Genomic DNA, 22,680 nt, shown 5'->3' on the forward strand with positions numbered 1-22,680 from the left:
GAAAACAATTTAGAAAGTATGACTTAAGCACATGGTTAAACTTTCCAGTTGCTGGGGTAACATACATGACCAGACCAATGTAAAGAAGGAAAGGTTTTACTAGGACTAATGATTTCAGAGAAACAAATATCCATTACCATCATGGCAAGAAGCGTGAGTGAGCAGGCTGACATTGCACTGGGACAGCAGCTATAGGGTCACATCTGTATCCACAAACAAGAAACCAAGGGACTTACCTCAAAATGGTAAGACCTTACCACAGTGACATCCTTCCAGGCAGGCCACACTTCCTAAACTTCACCAAAAGCTACCAATCAGGGACCAAGTATTTAAATGTCCTCAACTTGTTCAAACTACTACAAATCTCTAGAGGAAGGACAACACTCATGAAAGATTAAGCCTTGAATAACCCTAAAAATAAATAGACTAATGAGTAAGGACACATGTAGGCTTAAAAAAGAACCTGTAGAGATCAACTCCAGTAGATAGGCATGGCCCACACTTGAGGGATGGGGCCACTCACCCAAGTTCTTAACCGAGAAACATTCCTGTCCAAAGGAAATATATATAGATAGGGGAAAAAATGGAGCAGAGACTGACGATAGGGCCATCCAGGGACTGCCCCACCTAGGGATCCATCCTGTCTCCAGACACTACTGCTCTTGCCATGAGGTGCTTGCTGACAGGAATCTGGTGTGGCTGCTCCCTTGGAGGTTCTGCCAGCACCTGGCCAATGCATATCCAGATGCAACCAACCATCAGACTGACTCAGGGACTCTGTGGTGGAGCTGGAAGGAGTACTGGAAGAGCAGAGGTGTACTGCAACCCCATAGGAAGAACAATTTTGGCTGGCCAGACCACCTAGTGCTCCTAGGGACTAGACCACCAACCAAGGAGTGTACAGGAACTCCTGATCCATATGTAGCTGAGGATAGCCTTATCCTCAATGAGGACATCAATGGAAGGGGAAGCCCTTGGTTCTGTGTAGTTTTGATGCCCCAGTATAGAGGGATGCTGGAGCTATGGGGCAGGAGTGGGTGAGTGGGTGGAGGAGCACCCTCATAGAGGCAAGGGAGGGGGGAAAGGGCAGATGGGATGTACGGGGCTGTGGAGGGGTAACCAGGAAGAGGGATATCATTTGAGATGTAAATGGCAGGAATGATTAATAATAATAATAATAATAATAATAATTAATACTAATAGTGAAAGACATTAAATGGTGAGAAATAGCTGTTAGCTCAAACCACACACTGATTCTATAGTGATAGAGATTATCTACAGAAGGACTTGAAAAGCAGTTGTACTTCTGAGCTCTCCTTGCCCCTAGGAGTGATGATGGCATAGAAGTCCAAGTTTGATACTTCAGACCCTAGAGTATGAAAAAGGGTGGGGGGGATGTCTACTCTGTGCTTTCTTTTGCCTTTTATCTTGGGATAATTAGAAGTAACTTACGCCATAACCCTAGCATATGAAGGTTCTAACAAAAAGATAAAGAATGTGGATTGCTGTGTCACCATATGAAAGAAAATGGCCTGCCGATCTGACGTTCAGGGTGAGCTGTCACAGTTTAAGACCAATTAAGGCCAATCATCTGTGCTGTGCTGACTTATAAATTGAGAGGACTTTGAGGGTACAAAGGTAAATCCTCCTCGCCACTCATTTTCTGAGCATAAAGAGCCCTACACAACCTACTTCATTACCAGAAAGGAGGTATTGCTGTGTTTATCCTTTCCCTCTCAGTGTACAGAATTGTTAAGAAAAATTACCCACATTCTCCCGTATCTGAGTCCTTACCATCTTTATACATAAAGCCTACTTCCACAGATCCTGCTAGCTTACTCTGCTACTGAGAACAAGTTCCATGTGGCACTTTATAACGTGGCATCTTTCTCCTCCAGGGACATGATTCATGTATGTCATCTATCAGTCTCATCTATCTGGGGTCAGATGTTTTGTTTTTGGCTGGCTTCATGTTTGAGGCAGAAATCCATCCTTCACTGGTCCAGTAAGAAACAATTAACCCAAAACTCATGTCTTGATTTTTTTTTTAATCTGGCTAATTGTGTGAGAGCCTCTGAGGTGATTACCTGCTAGTTGGTGTATCTGGAAAGCCTTCCCAGTGATTCCAATGAGTATCTGAACTTGGGATTGCTTGTCCTAAAGAAAAGACTATGCCATCTGTGATTATCATACTGTTGGGAAGAACTCAAACAAGACTGGACATTAGCCTGGTGAAGCAAAAAGTCAGAATTATGGGTTCTTGAAATCGTTGTGGGTCCTCAAGCCCACTGACCATATAAGGTCCCCAAAGTCTGACTTACATATGTTTATTTTACACCTTCACAGAAACCAAGCATATACCTTAACTAAAAACCAGCTGATCCCCATCCATTACTGCCGCATTGGGTATTGTGCAACGAAGAAATGACTTAACCTTCCCTCACTTGGCCTTCTTATCTTCAGAAGTGGATCCAAGACACATTGTGCATCACTTAGAAATTATTAACCAACAAAATAATCAGGAACAAACATGAAAAATATGGAGAGGTCCCAAACCAAATCTGAACCATTGTTAGCTTGATTCAGCTCCACATCAAAAATTTCCCTGGTGAGATAAGGAAATAAGGTCATCGTGAGATTAAGAGTTGTTACCAACATCAAAGAGGTGGTGAGTGATGAAGATGCTATACTAACCCTAAAATTTAGTCTCTGATACCATGCATTTATCATTTACACTATATAATAAGTATCAATTACATAGAAATTACATAGAAATCAGTTACATAGAAATTAATATATGAAAACACATACTGAAGGTGTTTAAACAAATCTATTCTTCTACCTCCCTAGTTGTCATTAAACAAACCTATTTATAAACACACACAACACAGAGAGAGAGACAGAGAGAGACAGAGAGAGACATACACAGACATACACATACACAGGCACACACATATACACATGCACACACATACACAGACATACACATACACAGACACATACAGATACATGTGCACACACATAAAGACACATACGCACATATATACAAATGCACATACACATATACACATGCATAAAATACACCCACCCATACACATATACATATACATATACACACTCACATATACACACTTGCACACACACATACACACATGCACACACATACAAGTGCACACACACATACACAACACACCACATATACATTTGTCCCCCTGAACATGAGATTAATAAGAGTACACAATGTTTTTTCCAAATAATGCTAAAGCTAAGAGAAAAACAAGAATAGAAAATTCTGATGTATTAGATAGGCTTGTAACATTTCTATATAATAGAAAGAATGGATACCTGATTTTCTCCACCAAACCCTCAGCATCCCACTCTGAAAGTACAAGGCAAATTTGCACCCACCATCTCAACATAAAATATATATATATATCACATAAAAAATATAAGGGAGTTCACTGAGGACACAGCAGCACAGAAAAAAAATGCAATCAGTAAACTTAAGTTAAAAACAACAACCATAAATAAAAGTACACAGTCCTAAAAAAAAAAATGAAATGTGGATGCCCTAAGGATATAAAGATGTCAGGGATGGAATGCACGCTGGAAAAAGATGTCCCTCCCTAAACACATTAAAGGGAAAGACTGTCACATACCAGACACATAGACAGGAAAAGATACCCTGGTGGGGTAGAGTGAGGATCACTCTCCTACACCATATGGTGATAAAAGATGAGATACTCGAATACAAAAGAGGAGAATGACTGACCCATGTGTCATAAAAGATGACACACTTGAGATGCTGGGAGGAAAAGACAACTTATCAGAGAAGTTAGAAGGTGAAAGAGGGGAAGCTTTACTCTCACGGAGACAGCTGTTGTCTTGTGAATTGCTCTTCTGAGTCAGCTCTTGCTGCCTCTTTTTTGTCTTTCAAGTTGGCGGGTGGACCAAAGGAATTATAGGAAACCCTCCTGAGATCCTCTCTTCTTACCTGTATCCCCCTTGTTTCCCCTGCTCACATTTAATAATTCATCCAAACAAGATATACAGATCTGTTAAGAGTGGCGATATCACTTTTATTTCTAGACGCAAAAAGGGGAAGTCTGAAAATAACCAAGCTAGTCTAGGACATCTAAGTGCAAACGTTTTCCCTGAAATAGTGTTGTGAGATCTCTGCCACCTTGGCTTTTAGATACTGCTGATCTGGTCTTTCTTCAGCTATATTACATACATAATGTTCACTGCCAAGAAAATCCTTTCTAATAACTTAATTCTTAAAAGTTGTCTGAGCTTAGACTTACTGTGAAAGCAGGGAAAAACTCATAATGAGTCAAAGGCACAGAAAATCTTCAAAAATCCAAGCCTAAATGATTCCCATGAATTATTTTATTAACCTGAATAATAATGGATGTCTATCTCATAAAATGCTTCCAAGGAATTTTAAATAAATCAAAGTTCTTTTAATGGCCAGGAGGGAATTGGCATTGATCTGAGATTGTACGCGAAAAGTAACGAGAAGCCAGGGCTTGTCAGGCTGTGGATGCCTCCTGCTGAGGAGCTGTTTCACAGCAAAGCAAGAAGGAGGTGTTGTCCTGTCTCTACTTCTTATTGGTTGTGTCATCACAGACAACCCACCTTCTGTTCTCTCTTTTACTTCCTCTGTGATATCAGGATAGTAACAGTATAGATACTGCAGGACATTCTTAAAGATTAAAGAATTAAATATGGAAAACACACCAAGTAGAGTTTTACATACATACTTGATATTACAATTGTCATGCACAACCTATCATAAAAGTAAACTTAGTTAATGCTTGGATATATCACAAGCCTGAATAAGTACTACTTTTATTATTCTTAAAAAGTTCAAATGTCTCCCATCCAATTACTAGCCAAATCCAACCTTACTTAGCTTCTGAGATCAGACAAAATCAGGTGTGTTCAAGATGGTATTCACTTACGTGTGGATATTACTTTTAAGCCAATGATAACTAAACTATAACCCATAGAACTACAGAGGGTATGTAGTAGAGTAAGAGTCTAGAGGAAATAGATAGCTCTCATATAGAAAGAGAAATAGATTAGATATTTATGAATGGATGGATGAATGTGTTGGTCTAAAATGGAAGGATCACATGGGGATGCAAACAGGAGATGGGGTAGCAGGAAAGAATGTGTGGAGAGAAAATTAAAACTAATAAAAATTTGAGGGGCAGTATGAAAATGTAACACAGTAGAAGCTTCCTAAAATATATGGATATATTGAGGGAATCTAAATGAAACTGCCAAATAGTGGGGGAGACAGTGCTCCAAATGTCCATATGTTGTCACCAAAGTGAAGTTTTCACTGCTAGCTTGGGTTACATCTATTTAAGCTGCTAGCCAAAGGGTGACCAGGAGAATTCCCAAACAACCCAGGATGTTGCCAAGACTATATAGGTTGCTCTCTACAAACTGACAGCAAACCCTTCTTGCTGGAAATACATACACAGCCTACTGACCATGGAAATGTCGAACTGGCGCCTATATACAGCCTTCACCCCCTATGTTTCAGCACCTTTAGTATAGGAAGGTACTCTGCATAGTAGCAAAAACGAAACATAAACACCAAGCCAGCCACAAAACCTATGGTCTACAATGGTGTCCTGCCTATTAAATATGCTAGGGCAATGGAGTCACAAAGCTTGTGTGAGGAACCAACCAATATCTGATTTGACTTAACGCCCATCCATAAGATGAAATCCTTACTTGGCACTGCTTGGGTGACCAAGAACCAAAGACTAGATGCTTCAGGGATGTAGAGTAAAAACAAACACTAAATAAAAAGTTTTAAAATGTCATGATGAAAATGACTCCTAATGACATTCTTATATATTCATAGATCAGTTGTTCAATCACCATCAGAGACACTTCCTCCTGAAGCAAACAGGAAACATAAGACCCACTCCCAGATATTACATAAAGAGCTAGAGACCTTGGAACATTCAGCCCTGTATGGAATTTCTGCACCAAATCCCCCCTCAGAGTTCAGGGAGCCCCAGAGGAAGAGGCAGAAAGAATGTAAGAGCCAGAAAAAAATGGAGGGCACAGAGAAAACATGACCCCCTAAGTCAACATAAGCAAATCACTTACGAACTGCCAGACTGAAGCAGCATGCACAGGGCTTTCGTGAGTCTGCAGCAAGCCCTGCACTTACATTGTGACTTCCAGTGTAGTATTTTACGGGACTCCCAAGAGTATTACTAAGTGGGCCGCTGACTCTTGAGCCCTCTCTTTTCCTTCTACTGCTCCGATGTTCAACTTTAATGTGATAGTTTTTGTTTTATATTGCTATAATTTATTTATTATATCTATATACATATATATTTCAAAAAATAGGTGATTGGATGACTGTGAAGCTAGCCACTAGGTTAAAGGTTAACTAGCAACTGACCTGCAATTTCTACCTTCTGGGAAAGAAAAAAATAGTTTTCTGCCATGGAATCAATCACATTAAGTATATTTGCTACTCCAGGGCAGATCTTATGTTCAGGAGTAGTTGAAAAACATAACCAACATTTTGGACTCCACAGTTTTGTTTTGGTGGTTTTGGTTGGTGTGTGTGTGTGTGTGTGTGTGTTTGCACATGTGTGCACTTTTATTTAGTTACAGTTTGGTATTTTTTTTGGGGGGGTGATATTATATTTGGTTTTGTAGGTTTTTGGGATGTTGTTGTATTAGGCTTTGGTTTGGTTTTTTAAAAAGAACACAAAGTTGAGTTGTAGAGAGAAGAGGATCTAGATGAATTTGTTGGAGTAGAGGAATATGACAAAATATATTAAACTTTAAACATGTTTTAAATAAAAGAAAAGAAAACCCAAAATTCCTATAAATGCCATGTTTCCTTTAGTAAAGGAACAAACAACAGAAAAAGTACATTAGAGAAACGATTGACCAGTGTCTCCTCTGAACATAGCTCAACTGATAGCATGATTTAAGATCTTAATTTATAATCTTCCTATAATGTCATAGAGAACTGGAGAGAAGTTATCAATATGAAAACTGATCATTTCTGTGGAGTATATGTCACACAAACATTATTTGGTGTATACAAGATTAAGAAGGTTACAATCCAAAGGCACATACTTCTAGAACCATGTAGGAAATTATAACTATAAGACATAAACTTTTTTGATGATTTAGAATGAGAAAATTTGCTTTCAAGGGACAACAGTTAACATCATTTCAGATGATCATGGTATCTGTGTAAGGTGGAATTTATAGTGTCAGGAAAAATAGATATTTGATAATATGAGAAAATCGATTAAGAGCATGGCAATTAGAATGGTGAAGCCAAACTAATTGCTCTGCTAAATAATAAAATTGGAATATTTTGTTTTGTTTTATAAGACAGGGCTTCTCAGAGTAGCCCTGGCTCTGCTGGAACTTGCTCTATAAACCAGGCTGCCCTTGAACTCACAGAGATCTGCCTGCCTCAGCCTCCCAACTGCTGGGAGTAAAGGTGTGTGACATCACTGCCTGAAAAAAAAATGGACATTTTTGTCATACACCAAATCATAACTGAAAAATCACATCCACAGAGTTGTGTACAGTGTGGTATTTGGAAGAAAGAAAGGAGGAGAAAGAGAAGGAAGACAAGGAGAAACCATCAAGGAAAATGGTCTTTAAGGTATTTTCAGAAAAAACTTAGAATGAGAATACTTCAAATGAAAATACCCATCTCTGGAACATTATGCAGAATATTGTGCATAAACGGTCTGTGGCCTCTTTAGAAGAGATGTGTCTCTCATGTAATCACAATATGCGCAGTAAATACTCAAGCAACCTGCCTCTCTTCCCAGCTCCATTACTGCTTTTCCTATTGAGAGAAAGTTAGCCAGTGGCAGGCTGCCTCTATGACAGGTTGCATACTGGAAGTATGGGAGACTAGACCTAAGTTTCTGTTTTCCAGAAATGAGAACTTGGGTCCAAGAACCTGTGGTCAGCCAATCACAGCTGTGGGCAGCCACCTTGTCATCTGGCCTGAAGCAAGAATACGTAGCTAGAATGAGTAAGCAACCCTCTGGGAAGTCGCCAGAGCCTATCCAATTGTAGAATCAGTCAGACCCCTAGAGATAGAACTAACAAATAAAAGTAAATGAGCACACATCCCTTCCTGAAATTCCCCTGACAATGAAAGCTACGCCTGCAAGCCCACTAGGTGTCTCCATTCCCGAATGGCAAAACCCCTACATGCAGGAAATTCAGCTGAATAAATGCTCTTAGCTTTCACATACTATTTGAGTCGGGGTATCATTCTTCAGTGATTCTTAGACCCTAACATTATAGGCTTGAAGTTACAGCTATTGGAAGGAGGACCTCAAGGGTCTGATAAATAGAATAAGATAAATTCCAAGATCATATTTTTATAACCATTAATAAGTATGTTTATTCACTTAGTAATTCAGACTGGGCAGATTGCATCTTGTAATTATATACTTCATTGTAAAAATAATAGCTGATTATTGCTACTTTTGTTTAAATATTTTATTCAAATTTCCCCTTAGGAAGAGAATCAAAACCAATTCAGATTCTCATTTCTTTTTTTTCTCTTCTTCCTTCAACTGTATTTCCCTCTTCTCCCTCTTCCTAAGATTGGCTCTAGAATGTTGCACGTCCTATTCTTTCTTGTTAATGTCTCTTCTAAAAGATATAAAGCCCTTTAAAATGCATGATTATTATTCATGCTATCCACTTGGTCCCTTTCCTGGTACACAATGCCACCACTCTGACATGTGTCAGATTAATGCATTTCTCAGTGTTCTTTAATGTTTTTAATTCCTTTAAGGTCTTGAGTTCCTTGTAATGTTTTTTCTGTTTTCAACCACTCTGTCCTCCAATACTCTCAAAGAGGCTGATCTAAGAGAGATTCCTGCTGAGGCTTATTCTTATTTATTTATTTTTTTTAGTTTATTGAAAGAATGTAAATTTTCTAAGCAAAATAATTTCTGCACAAAAAGGATCATGCACCACTAAAGCTGCTCAATGCATCTCCTTAGGAACAGGCGCCTGTTCCACAATGATAATAATATCAACACTTATGAGTCAGGCCCTTTCCTTACAACTAAAAACACGTTAGCACCATGACACTTTCTAACAATTCAAGCTGTGCAGTTTTGAAGGTAGATGCTATTTTTACACCCACACGTTTCATAGATAAAGAACTGAGCTACCAAACATGAAAAAGCAACAGAGTAAACTGAAATATGAGCCAAGCTTCAAAGCCAGCCAGCAAGAGTTCCCCCAAGGTTACCAACTGAGTCATCCGACTTCCCACATGAGACACACCGCCTTCCCAGCAGTAGAAGGCACACAGCATGGGCCTTCAATGAAATTGTTTGAATATAATATAAAGTCCTAGGTTAATTTATAGATGCCATAAAGCAAAATCAGATATCCTAAATATTTGACTATCATTCTGACTGGCTCAGAGCATACATAGAAACGTAATTACATTCGTTTCTAGTCTTTCCTTGATGGTTCTGATCATTCTCTCGTCTTCTGTGTCTAAACACGAAGGCTTAGATTGCAGGTGTAAGACATATGAGACATTAATACAATCATTCTGGTGAGCAAACACATGTATTACATCTGTAAAAATTTGAAAAAATATGGAAAAGCAGAGAATTATAAAATAATCCTAATTTTCATGACCCTGACTTGGACATGTCCTTTCTTTTGTTTGTAAAAATAAATTTAAAAAGATGGAAATAATGGTGTGTTGCTCTCTAAGGAGAGCAATTATTTTTCTTTAGCCCAATGGTTTTTAATGTTTTTAATGTTTTTTTATTATTATTATTAAATATGCCAGTTTATTATTAAGAACAAATCTGTTTCCAGAAAAAACTGCATCTCTCTTCATACCTCACCAAGAAACATGTGGCAGGGTCATGATATCCCCAAACCTATGCTTGCTAAGGTCAACTTTAAAAGAAAATTGAATGTTAAATATCTGTGTATCATGGCTTCGATTTCTTTATTCTCTTTAAGGCTACAAGAATAATATATTGTCACTTATCAAAAGCTCCACCTAAAGCATTATGTATATGCCAATATCTCTCAAGCCCCGACTGTTGAAGACCTTGAAAGTTCCCTTTGCTTTTCTTGCAAAATATTTTTAGGCTTCAAGATAAGTTCCAAAGAAATCCTCCACAAATGCACAAGAAGCAGTAAGTGTTCTGTAAGCCTCATATCAGTCATCAAAATCCCTTCATCTTATAAGCTGAACTGGCACATCTGTGAGGAGCTAAGCTCTATCTTCTCATTCCTTTTCATATATTCTTCTTTGGGGGGAAGTGCTTTAAGCATATAAGCTTCATGCTCTTATCCCTCCCATTTTTAACTTCCAAAAAAGAAAAAAAATGTTCAAGTATCCTACTTTCGGCTTATTCTCCTGCCAAATAGCTTCTAAAATCTGTTCTAAGGATTCATGTACAATGTCCTCTTCTCTTATAAGAATAGTATCTTTTCTCTTGGTTGATGTGTGTGGAGTGGGGGGGGGGCAGCATTCAGTAGCAGAAAGTAAGTCCTTATATCCAGTCATGGGGGCACAGTAAGCACTCTGTGAAATATGGGTCCTGCTGAGACATTCTCTGCAGCCTCTGGGTCAATATCATTTTTTTTTAATATTGATTGATCCATTTCAGAATTCAGATGGATTGTCACTATCACTTTGTGGCACTGCCTAAACCATATTGAGGTTGTTGTTGTTGTTTTGGTTGTTGTTGCTATTTTTGTTGTTGTTGTTGTTGCTGCTGCTGCTGCTATTGTTGATATATTTGTTATAGCTGCTGTTATTGTTTTTAGTATTCCTCTCCTAAAGTCTTCCAAAATGCATCTCCTACATTTATCCAGATGTAGTAATCTAGTCTCCATGATAACTTCATAAGGGTCTCCCCAAGTAACAGCCTGATTGGGATGAGTTTTGATGGGGTTGTCTAATGCATCTGCCCTCTTCCTCCCCGGCTTTATCAACATTACCCACTTTTATTTCCAATCAGAGTAGCTAGCAAAGCCCGAATATTTGCCCAGCTTTGGAACCTGCATGACAAAGATAGGAGTAATTAAATCAACTGCTTTCAGCTGTTCAGCTCAATAGGATTTCATTTCCATGTGTCTGAGGTAACGAAGGGAGTAAGAACCTAGGAGGGTCCCATCAACTGGCCATCATATGATGCACTAAAGAAAAATCTTCAGAGCACTATTCAACCTGGGTTTCAGTAGAAGCTCCACCAATAGAGAACACCCCCATATAGCTCAAAAAAGGAGATATCAATCCATATCATGTATCTTTGTTATCTTCTCCAGATTCCCTTAGGTTGGGAATGCTGGTTGCCAATTCCTCCGCTAAGTGTGCTAACATCAAGAGTCTAATACCTGCCAGTTGGACAGTATCTGTTTCTTCTTTGACCTTCACCAGGCCCTTGGTTTCTAGAACAATGTCTCCCTTTTCTATCTGTACCATAATTTTTCCTCCAATGAGAGACAAGTCTTAATTGTGTATGGCCTCAAAAGCCTTATCATAGGGAATATCCTATATTCACTTTTCCTTAAAGCACTTCCTACTGAGAAATAGTGATCATGTTAGCTCAAATTGACACAAACCTAGACACATCTGAGATGAGGTATCTTGAGTGAGAAAATGTCTCCTAACAGTGGCCTAAAAGTAAGTCTGTAGGGTGTTTACTTAGTTCATAGTTGATGTGGAAGGGCTCCACCCACTGTGTGTGCCGTTATTAAGAAGGTAGTCTTGAGTGGTTTGAGAAAGTAGGCTGAACAAGCCTTGTAGAGCAGGCCAAAAAGCAATATTTTTTTGATGGTTTCTTCTATGATTCCTTCCTCCAGGGTCTTGTCTTGAGCTCGTTCCCTAACTACCTTTTGTGATTGAGTGTGACATGAAAGTTACAAGATGAAATAAGCCCTTTTATGTCAAGGGCTTTGCTTTGGTTATGGTGTTTCATCACAGCACTAGAAAACCCAAGAAATTTGTACCAAGTCAGGTGGTATTTCTGTAACATACCTGACCATACACATAGTGTGAGAATAGTTGTGGCAATTGAACTTTTGGCTATGAGTCTATGAGAGGCACTCTGTGTTCTGTGGAAAGCCCTAAATGATTATGAGTCCCAGAAGTCTAGCACTGAGTTTTACACTGGAAGACATAGATTTTGCCTTGATCTGAGTGTGACTGTACCCTTTTTTTCACTCTTGGAGTAAGAAAGAAATAACTTGTTGTTTTGATTTTACATGAGCCTGCAGTCGGGAGACTTTGGATTTTTAAGGACTCTTTAGAGTTGTAGAAAGACTTTGGATATTTTAGAGAGACTTTACATAATTTATAAAGACTGTGGATATTTCAGAGAAGCTTTGGACGTTGAAGGAAACTGGATATTTTAAAGAAACTGAGCTTTAATTTGACTGTTTAAGGACTGGGACTTTTAAACTTTGGAATATTTTATACTGTACCAGATCTTAGGGTAAAAAAGTAAAATTATAGATTAGTAAGTGATTGTGTGTGTCAAGTTGACAAGGGGTTAATTTTGCTGGTTGGTTTTTGTCAACTGACACAAATCTAGACAGATCTAGGAAGAGGAATTATAATTGAAAAAAATGGCTTCATAAGATTTGCCTGTGGACAAATCTTTAGGGCCCTTTCTGTTTGTTTTATTAGTAATGATGTGGAAGGGCTCCACCTACTTTGGACACTAACTATTCCTAGGTAGTAGGTTTTGGGTGATAAAGAGAACAGGGTGAGCAAGCCATGAAGCACAAGCAAATAAGCAGTGCTCTTCTATGGTTTCTACTTCAGTTCCTTCCTCAAGGTGCTTACCTTGACTTCCTGCCCTCTTTCCTCTCAGTGGTGGAGTTTGGCCTGATACTTGTAACATAAATTAAGTTCTTTGCTCCCTTTGTTGTTTTAGGTCATGCCATTTTTTTCACAGGAAAAGAGATGTTAACTAAGACAATTATTTAGGAAATCATTCAATGGTCATCTTTTCCCCAAACCCAATATAGACAATGGTCAAATTATATTACAATGATATACCACCTTGTCCTTTTTCATGTAAATATTAGCATACCTGTTCCAATTTGCCATCACATACCCCAGTAGGTTGACTCTAGGAAGGAGGGAGGTGCCACCCATTACAATGGTGCTCTATATAAACCATACAGCATAGAAAAGAACAGAAGAGGAAGGTTTCATAAAGCCAGAGACCACAATGGCCACTTCCCAGGAAGAAAAAAAAATCAAAGAGTACAGTAAATATAAAGCCAAAGAAGTTGGCTAACCTTGGAATCAAATCAGAAAACACAGCAATTCAAGTGGGTAAAGGCAATGGAAAATACTAGAGGAACCTGGGAAAGGGAAGATCCCTACATGAAATCACTGGGTAGCCACCTAAGAATCATCCCAACATGGCAATCCAGGGCTTCCTGGTCTCAGACAGAGGCCACACACTCAGTTACTAAGTGACTAACCAGAAAGTTATGAAGCTGTCCTATTTTGGTTGTCAACAGTGCAAACGGTCCTGTGGCCTTCACATACATGAAAACTGAAATTTAATCTTTATATTGTTTCATTCAGTAAGCCAGCAATGTAGGAAGCCAGAGAAAACTCTGTCTTCCCTTTACTATTTTTATGGGAAATCTATAGGGAACAAAGTAGAAGCCAGAAACCAATTCAAAGTTCTGTCTTACTCCTCTGGACAGAAGGAACTTGTTTGTTGCTGAGGTTCATCAGACTTTCTTCAACTTTCCCTCTCTCTCTCTCTCTCTCTCTCTCTCTCTCTCTCTCTCTCTCTCTCTCTCTCTGTGTGTGTGTGTGTGTGTGTGTGTGTGTGTGTGTATTGCTTGAGGATGGATTCATAAGCACCAAGACTGTTGAGTCTTGCATTCTTTTGGATGGCATGTACATTCAAGGTACACTCAGAACTAATGAAATGTTATCATTTGTGTACATGCTTAGGTGTCTCGGATGTGTATGAACAGAATACATCCTACAGAACACAGTCCAGTGTATAATGTAACTCTATGTTCATATGACATTGAAGTGCCATGCCCCTGCCACTGTGCTTCTCTCACTAGTGGGACTTCCAAGTTCTTGATTTCACTGATTGTACACAGGGAAATATCAATGTATATAAAATTATAAAGCTGACAATAAATTTTGTTTTTATATTTTCGAAATGATCTTTTAATTTTGTCATTTTCATCTTGTACATAAGTCACCACCAATACAGTATGATAACCAAAGGTTTCATAGGTGCAAACACTGCAGTTTAAAGCTGCAGATGCAAAGACTCTTACAGCTACTATCTTTTAATAGCAAATCCTAGCTCTATCTTTTTGTACATGACACTGTGAACATTCTATACACACAATTATGTTCTTAACACAATAGGATGAACCGTGGACTTCAGAAAATTAGGAAATGAGGTATTTAAATATCTCTCAAGCATGGTTGTGGTGGCAACAGCTTTTAATCTCAGAACTTGGAGAGAAACAAGTGGATCTCTATGAATTTGAGACACAGCCTGTACTTCATCAGGAGATCCAAGACAGTCAAGGCCACATAATGAGAGCCTGTTCCAAAACAAAGCAAAAATCTATTTATAGATATAATACATAGATTTTGTAAGTGTATGTGATGTGCACTACTTTAGACCAGCACATGATTTTACAACCAACCTTCTACTTGAACCACATTGTATAAAGTTGGTAAAATTATCTTTGTTTTCTTCTCCATGTACAAACCCAAAGGCAGACAAAACTGTCTCCCTGATAACAGAATCCTGGATCAAGCATGTTTGGGTACGTAAGACTCCAAGCCAAATATTTGTTCATAGTTCCAATAAAGGTCAGGCAATGTCATTACCCCTAATGAATGAGTTAAGCTTTCTTAAAGTTTCTGTGTTCCTCCTCCTCATACCCTTCATACCTCATCATCCCAAAAGAAATTCTACTGACGTAGTCAGCTGGCAGTTTGCAGCCTCAACAGGGAAGGGTAGTTTGTACTGACCACTGCTGCACTTTGCTTCAAATATCATCTGGCTCGAGAATTTTATCCCATAAAGGCCATGCTTACTATGCTTCTAGGTTCTATCATCCTCCAGGTTGGTACTTCTATCACTGACACTTCTGCCTTCGGCTGGTGATACAACTTCTCTTTGTTTTTAAACTGGAGGTTTGAAATTCTCTACTGCCTCATCATGGTCCTCACATGGATTCACTGCTTGGCTACAAAGCAAATGGTTTGGTTCTATAACACAGCAATGTTAAAAATGCTCACAAGACAACCTTGTGCTCTCAGATCTCCACATTATCCCCAGCTGATCATTTCCTATAGTGGAGAAGAGAACAGTTGTCTCCAGTGGATCATTTCTTACATTGGAGAAGATGACATTTTCCTTGAATTGATCACTTCTTAACTGGAGACAATAACATTCTGGGGGAAATCTTCTTTCTCTCCCATGCCTAGTGTTAACAGGTCCACACCAACTTTCTTACCCAACACTGCCAGCAAGCCTTTATAACAAGAATGTTGACATTCCTCAAAGGGTTTGTTTATATTCTAAGGCTAAAAATGCAGCCTCAACATTTCTGGTCATCTTCATGGAAGCTTAAGACCATATGCTGAACTGGTAATGCTGTCTAGTTAAGTTATCCCTGCCCATTAAATAGAGAACCCATTCACCCTGACATGCTTCTAACTTATACTCATACAACTATGTGGCTCTGTGCTAGATTTATCAAACTCTTAGAGGTTCTATGCTGGTGAATCAAAATATATTTTTCACTCATTTATATTTCCTAATGAATAAACTCCACACACCTTTGTCTATCTTTCAGCGTATGAGCCTTTTCTAATTTATCTCCATTTCCTGATAATAAGATTTCTGCACCATTCAGTGGCCCACACAGAACTTTTTCTATGAAGGAGATATACTGCATGCGTCTGTAAAATATTGTTGTCAGGGAGTTGTTTGGTTTGGGTTCTACTAGTACAGAGATTAATTCCTAATGTCAACATATTCTTTTAGTGTTTTCTGCCTTAGGCTGCAAACTTTTCAACTTGACAGTATTCTGGGTTTGGCTGTGGTGATGGTGAAGGTAGTGCTGGTGCTGATGCTGGGAGTGTTGAAGGTGGTGGTCCTGGTGTGGTGACGGTCATGATGTGGTGATGCTGGTGTTGGTGATGGTGATGGTGGGGATGCTGGTGCTGGTGATGTTGCTGGTGCTAGTTAGTGCTGGTGTTGTTGGTAGTGCTGGTGGTGGTGCTGGTGGTAGTGGTGTTTTACCTTATTTCAAAATTGTAGTTTTGTCTTCTTTTCAAACAAATTGACCTACCTGTACCCTTACTGGTAATTCAAATCTTTTCAAATCTTGTTGGATTAAAAAGAACATGTGCTATCAGAAAATACAATCTGCATAAAAAGTAGAAAAGACCAATTAGGTAATGATCCACTTTACATGATATTACACTAATTAATGTGCATGAATGTTTTCAGACTGTTATTTCTAATTTATATATTGAATTTGACTTATAGGGAAAAGTATACATCTGCTATGATGTTTTATCAATATTTTGTCAAATAAATAAAATAATTCATTCTAGTTGTCGCATTTCATATAGATACAACATGTTCTTTGGAAGACACAGAAGTAAAAAAGTAAAAAGAAAAGAAAAGAGATGTTACGATAAAAGAGTGCATATATTTCTAAATAAGAAAGAGTGGTCTATTTCATAGTTTTGCTTTGCTCAGAATATCAAGTAGTCATGGGACATTATTCACTCTCATTTCACATGTGCATTGTCCAACCACTATAACACCAGTGAAAACAATTGTCTAATATCTAAATGCCTTTTCTACTTCAACACATTGGAACATCCTATCTTTGAAAAACTCAGAAGCCAAAGGTAAGTCTGAATATCTAACCTCAATTAGCTACAAAACTAAAAAATGAAAAGGTAGAAGGGTGTGGGAGTCATATCCCAGAGGTAAGTACCACTGAGCAAAGCTGCCTATGATCTAAAGTCTTGGTCTAGTTCAGTCAACATTCAAAGCTTTCCTGGTAGTGTTTTTCTAAAGATTTGAAGCTAACTAAAATCTTTTAATATTTTGGAACTGGGAAACTGATTGTATAGTTAGCTATTGAAAGGGGAAAATATTAGAAAAAGAAACTCAAACTCAGAAATAAATCCATGTATCTATCACTAATTGATTCCTAAGAAACACATCAAAAGCACACCATGCATAAAAGACAGTTTCTTCAATACATGATTTTAGGAAGATCTATATTTATATTTAGAAAAAGTATACTTCTATCACTCAACAAATACAAAAACCAACTCAAAATAGATCAAAGATATAAACCTGAGGCCTCAAACTACAAAACTGCTCAAGGAAAGCATGGGGGAAACATTGAAACACATCAATATCAGTAATGATTCTGTAGATAAGACCCCAAAAGGACAGCAAACAAAGGCAAAAAAGAAATAGACCAATAGATTATATTAGTTATGAGAGTTCCATACAACAATAGAAAGAATCAAGAGGAAGAAGAGACAACTAAAAATACTAAACTTTGAAGAATATCATTCTAATAGATTGCCTGTGTCCAACCCTTGACAAAAATCACTTCATAACTAGAAACATGTTTATATGTCCTTTCTCCTTTTAACTTTAAACTCTGAGCTTAATCTTCTGTCCTATTATCATAGGTAGGTTTGGTATTTGTACATGAATTGTATGGAAGAATGAAACTAAGTTTAATGATGAAAATTACCACAATTGTATTGGAAAGAGCAGTCCAGAGAATAAAAGGGGGTGGCCTTTGAGCCCACAACTATACAACTGAGCTACTCTGTAAAGACTCCTTTGTTTTCAAGGAAAAACCAAAGATGGTGGAGGTAAAGAGGAGGGAGAGGAGTGTGAGGACTCAGTGTGGTAGTAAAGTTCTAATAGTGTCAACTTCTGAAAGAGATGTTAATGGAAAACATCTAGAATCCTATTGTATTGGCAATTCTAGATTGTTCATATGAAAAATCGTAACTGGGGAAACTTCCAAAACATTTACTCATTTTCAGCTCTTTCCAAACAAAGAAGATTTCACATTCCCTTTCCTATTTAAATTTAAATTCCCTAATTTTATTCAGTATCAAAACCAGACATCCCTCCAAAGTCCCATTTGTTTCTAGGTTCTATTCTTCCATGAAACTTAGAAAACTAAAACAAATATCTTTAAATTCTCCCATAAGAAATCGATGTCAAAAGCCTATTACTTGGAATTTATGATTAAAATGTAGTAGTACAGAGAATGGAGGAGCTAGAGAAAGTACCCAAGGAGCTAAAGGGATCTGCAACCCTATAGTTGCAACAACATTATGAACTAAACAGTACCCTGGAGCTCTTGACTCTAGCTGCATATGTATCAAAAGATGGCCTAGTCGGCCATCACTGGAAAGAGAGGCCCATTGGACTTGCAAACTTTATATGCCCCAGTACAGGGGAATGCCAGGGCCAAAATGTGGGAGTGGGTGGGTAGGGGAGTGGGGGGGAGGGTATGAGGGACTTTAGGGATAGCAAAATGTAAATGAGGAACATACCTAATAAAAAATGTAGTAGTACAGCTAGCATGAAAAGGGGCTTCACAGTGACTTTGACAATATTACTCAGGGGTCCTTCATAATGAGAAGAGTCTCTTGTTTGATGTCTCACAGAGATAACACATCACAAGGAGCACAAACACATCATATCATCTTGTCATGTTAATAGCTTGTCTTTCTTATAAAATACAACATTGCATTTCATTCTCATTATTTTGGATAAAGTTTTCCAGTTATGCAGATACATCCAAACAGTTGCTCTGGCCTTTGAAATTCTTGGAAAAGAATAGATGACAGGAATTTTTTTTCCCTTTCAAATGACCACTTCTGGTTTCCATACTTCAAGTTGCCTGAAAGATCAGTTTTTTCTAACAGAGGCTGATAGAGTGGGTACTAACACTTTCTACATTTGTTCAGTAGGAAGAAATAGTGACTCTTGTTGGAACCATTCTTTATTTGTGGAGATCCGTGAGAGCCAATTCAGAGTTCATAGAGAAAGCCCTTGCCTGGTATCACAATGATGAGTCAAGAAATGGTGGGATTGGAGCCATAGGTAACCCCCTAAAGAATAAGGCATTTTTCTCTTCATATCTTTTACAAATATCAAGTGTGTAACCTACAAAATCTGTTAAGAATAGGTAATAGAATTAGATATGAACTAAATTCCATGTTTACCAGCTGGAAGCTGTGAGACCTGGATCCCTATTTCTTCATTCATGTTATAAAGGTAAAAATACATTCTGAAATAGTCTTCTGGACAGAGAAAAAGAAAAAAAAAGGAATTTAATGAGCCCATTACTTCTTCCTTAATATAGTCAGCTTACACAAGACCATCAGGACATACAAAACCGTTCAACTGCTTCCAATGTCAAGAAGTCTAATTCAAGAATTCAAAAAGGTGATGTGTCTTTGCTAGGAGGTGAAGAATGCATATAGCAAAGGAGAATGTCAGCACACAGAGCCGTATTCCTAACAGTGTCACTGAGCCCACCCAGGTTACCATGGTCACTTGCAAGGAAACCAGACACAGAATCTTATCTTTTTTCTATGTTTTCCTGCATGCTTTGACCAGACCTCTGGAAAAGTATGATAAGACAGAGTGGAGAGCACAAGAACTGAAGCTGAAGGACAGCATAGTACATTGTGTTAACATAACAATAATACAGAAAAATAAATCATAGTTTCCATAGTCCTCATGAGAGCAAAGCCTTTAAGAAAATAGTCAAGGCAGTACCCTGGAGAAGCTCTGGCTTTGTTCTAGCTTCAAGTGTGTTAGGAAAGAATAGACCAGGGGACTCCCTCTTTGTTAGCTTCAAACAGCCTTCTAATCCATCCAGTCACAGCTCTGGGATCATCTTCCTCACCATAGGCTCTATGGACCAGCCAGCACCAGCTTTTTTTAGTTAGCTCCATACTACTGATTAGTCATGACATGGAATGTTCTGGTATTGAAGGGGAAGCCTCCCTCAACTGCCTTTCAACTTAGACCCACTGGCTTCCTACAGTAACTCTACTGTTTGGGGCCACTATTTTGACAGGGTGATATAGCTCTGCAAGATGTAGGCCACTTCTATGAATTGGCCAAAAAGCATGAAAGCATCCTTGGATCTTCTCAAGTTCCAGTATGAGCACAGGGGCCATCTGCTCTTCCAGGATGATTGGAAGTCATCTAAAGATGAGTGTGGTAAAACCCAGGAGGCTGTAGATACTGTCATGGCCCTGGAGAAGAACCTGAACCAGACCTTCTTGGATCTTCATGCTTGGAATTCTGTCCTCACAGACCCACAGCTCTGTGACTTCCTTGAAAACCATTTTCTTGTTAAGGAGGAAAAACTCATCCATAAGATGGTGGATGATCACATAACCAAGCTCTACAGAATACCCAGACCACAAGCCTTCTCTGCTCTGGACCAGCTAGTCTCCGATGTCATCTCAAAACTGACCAGTCACTAGAAAGCTTTGTAACCATCCAGAAGTCTCTCCCAAGCTTTGGACAAGGTTAAAATAAAGCTTTTTGAAGTACACAGACAGACATATGTATAGATAGATAGAAATGGTAGGAAATGGAGGAAAAATTTAAAAAGACATGTAAAAAACATAAACTTCAAATGAAGTATTGAGAGATGCAGAAGTTATTTTGCCACAAAATGAACAATGTAGATGATAATTTCTAAATGCATTGTGTGTTTATAGATTTGTACATTTGTGCAAATATCTGTAGATGCCAGAAATGGCTATGGATGCCTTACAGCTAGTGTTATAGGAGGTTGTAAGTCATTTGATGTGGATATTGGGAACAAACCCACTCTATAAAAGCAGCAAGTGCTCTTGGTTACGGAGCCATCTCTCCATCCCTACAAGTGATTATACTTCCAAAAGACAGGAAATAAATATAAGTACCCCAGGGTGTATGTTAAAACTAATGATAGCCTCTATTTAATTTTTTTAAAAATTAAAATCACAACAATGACTGACATGGCATGATAACCCTGGGGCAGTAGTAGTGAGTTTCCTTTGGTGATAACCAAAGCTGTCTAATTGACCTTAAGGCCCATTCAACAAGTGGAAAGTCATGTCTGGTACTGAGGGTCAAGGCATGATTTCTTTCTTTCTCTTTTTATTTTTATTTTTTTTGGAGATTTTATTATAATTACATTCTTACCCCCACCCCTTCCCCATTTCCCCTCCAAACTCCACTGAACAACATTTTTTCTCTCTTTCAAATTTATGGACTTCTTAAATTTAATTTTTTGTGCTATGTAATATATATATTAAGGCTAATGAAGCCATGGATCTTGGAACCAAACCTATAACTACCACCTCTTTGCAAAAAAAAAACCAAAAAAAAAAAAAAGCCAACATCAATCAATCAAACAAACAAACAAACAAACAAGCAAAACCCCATAAAAGTTTGTCCTTAAACCTACAGATAAATTTAACCCTTAAAATTTATCAAGGAAACTTCTCTTTGCAACAGATGGAAAACATCCCTAAAACTGCAACTAGTCAAAATGTGAAACTGGGAAGCCCAGTCTCAATGGATAAATCTACAACACAACTCCAGCATCTTAGGCTCAGGCATCATTGCAGAAGTGGGGGTGCAGAGTTGTAAGAGTTTCCTGTGAGATTTCATCTCCTAGAATGACAGAAGCTACACCCTTAATGTCTCACCCATGGAGCTGCCAAATAGGAGCTGAACAAGAAGAACAACAACCAGAACACTGAAGTGGAAGGGAAAAAGCCCATGAGTGCTGAACTCTACACAAAAACTGCAGGTAGCTAAGAAATGCTTCAATCTGGAAGAATAGTTTTCCTCAAGAAAGAGCACACCAATTGGTTGTCCAATACCAAATCTGTCAGTCCTAAAATCATACATACAAATAACATTTCAAGACTGAGCAGGTTTTATTTATGTATTTAATCAAATGACACGCCATAAATTTGAAAGAGACTACGCCGGGGCCTAGCAAACACATACGTGGATGCTCACAGTCAGCTATTGGATGGATCACAGGGTCCCCAATGGAGGAGCTAGAGAAAATACCCAAGGAGCTAAAGGGATCTGCAACCCTATAGGTGCAACAACATTATGAACTAAACAGTACCCCAGAGCTCTTGATTCTAGCTGCATATGTATCAAAAGATGGCCTAGTCGACCATCACTGGAAAGAGAGGCCCATTGGACTTGCAAACTTTATATGCCCCAGTACAGGGGAACGCCAGGGCCAAAAGGTGGGAGTGGGTGGGGAGGGGGGGTGGGGAGGAAGGTATAGGGGACTTTTGGGATAGCATTGGAAATGTAAATGGGGAAAATACCTAATAAAAAATTAAAAGCTACTGAATAAAATGTTGGCATCCAAAAAAAAATTTTTTTGAAAGAGCAAGAAGGAGTACATGGGAGGGATTGGCGGGATGAAAGAGGAGGAAGAAATGTGATAAAATTATAATCTAAAAACGAAAAGAAAAAATGAAACTTTATTTCACAAAGTATACTAATCGATATAATAGGAATAAAACAAACTGATAAATGG

At 38.4% G+C, this 22,680-nt stretch overlaps 1 protein-coding gene across 1 annotated transcript; it reads left to right on the top strand.

Moving 5' to 3' along the window:
* Nucleotides 1-20,239: 20,239 nt before the first annotated feature.
* On the top strand, nt 20,240-20,602 carry LOC147006152 (ferritin light chain-like). The gene has a single exon (XM_085834735.1). It carries the CDS (start codon nt 20,240-20,242, stop codon nt 20,600-20,602), a length of 363 nt encoding a protein of 120 aa, XP_085690861.1.
* Nucleotides 20,603-22,680: the final 2,078 nt, after the last annotated feature.

Source organism: Mus caroli, unplaced genomic scaffold (assembly GCF_978045245.1).
Source record: "Mus caroli unplaced genomic scaffold, Mus_caroli_1 scaffold_1, whole genome shotgun sequence".
In the NCBI taxonomy this organism is placed as follows: Eukaryota; Metazoa; Chordata; class Mammalia; order Rodentia; family Muridae; genus Mus; species Mus caroli.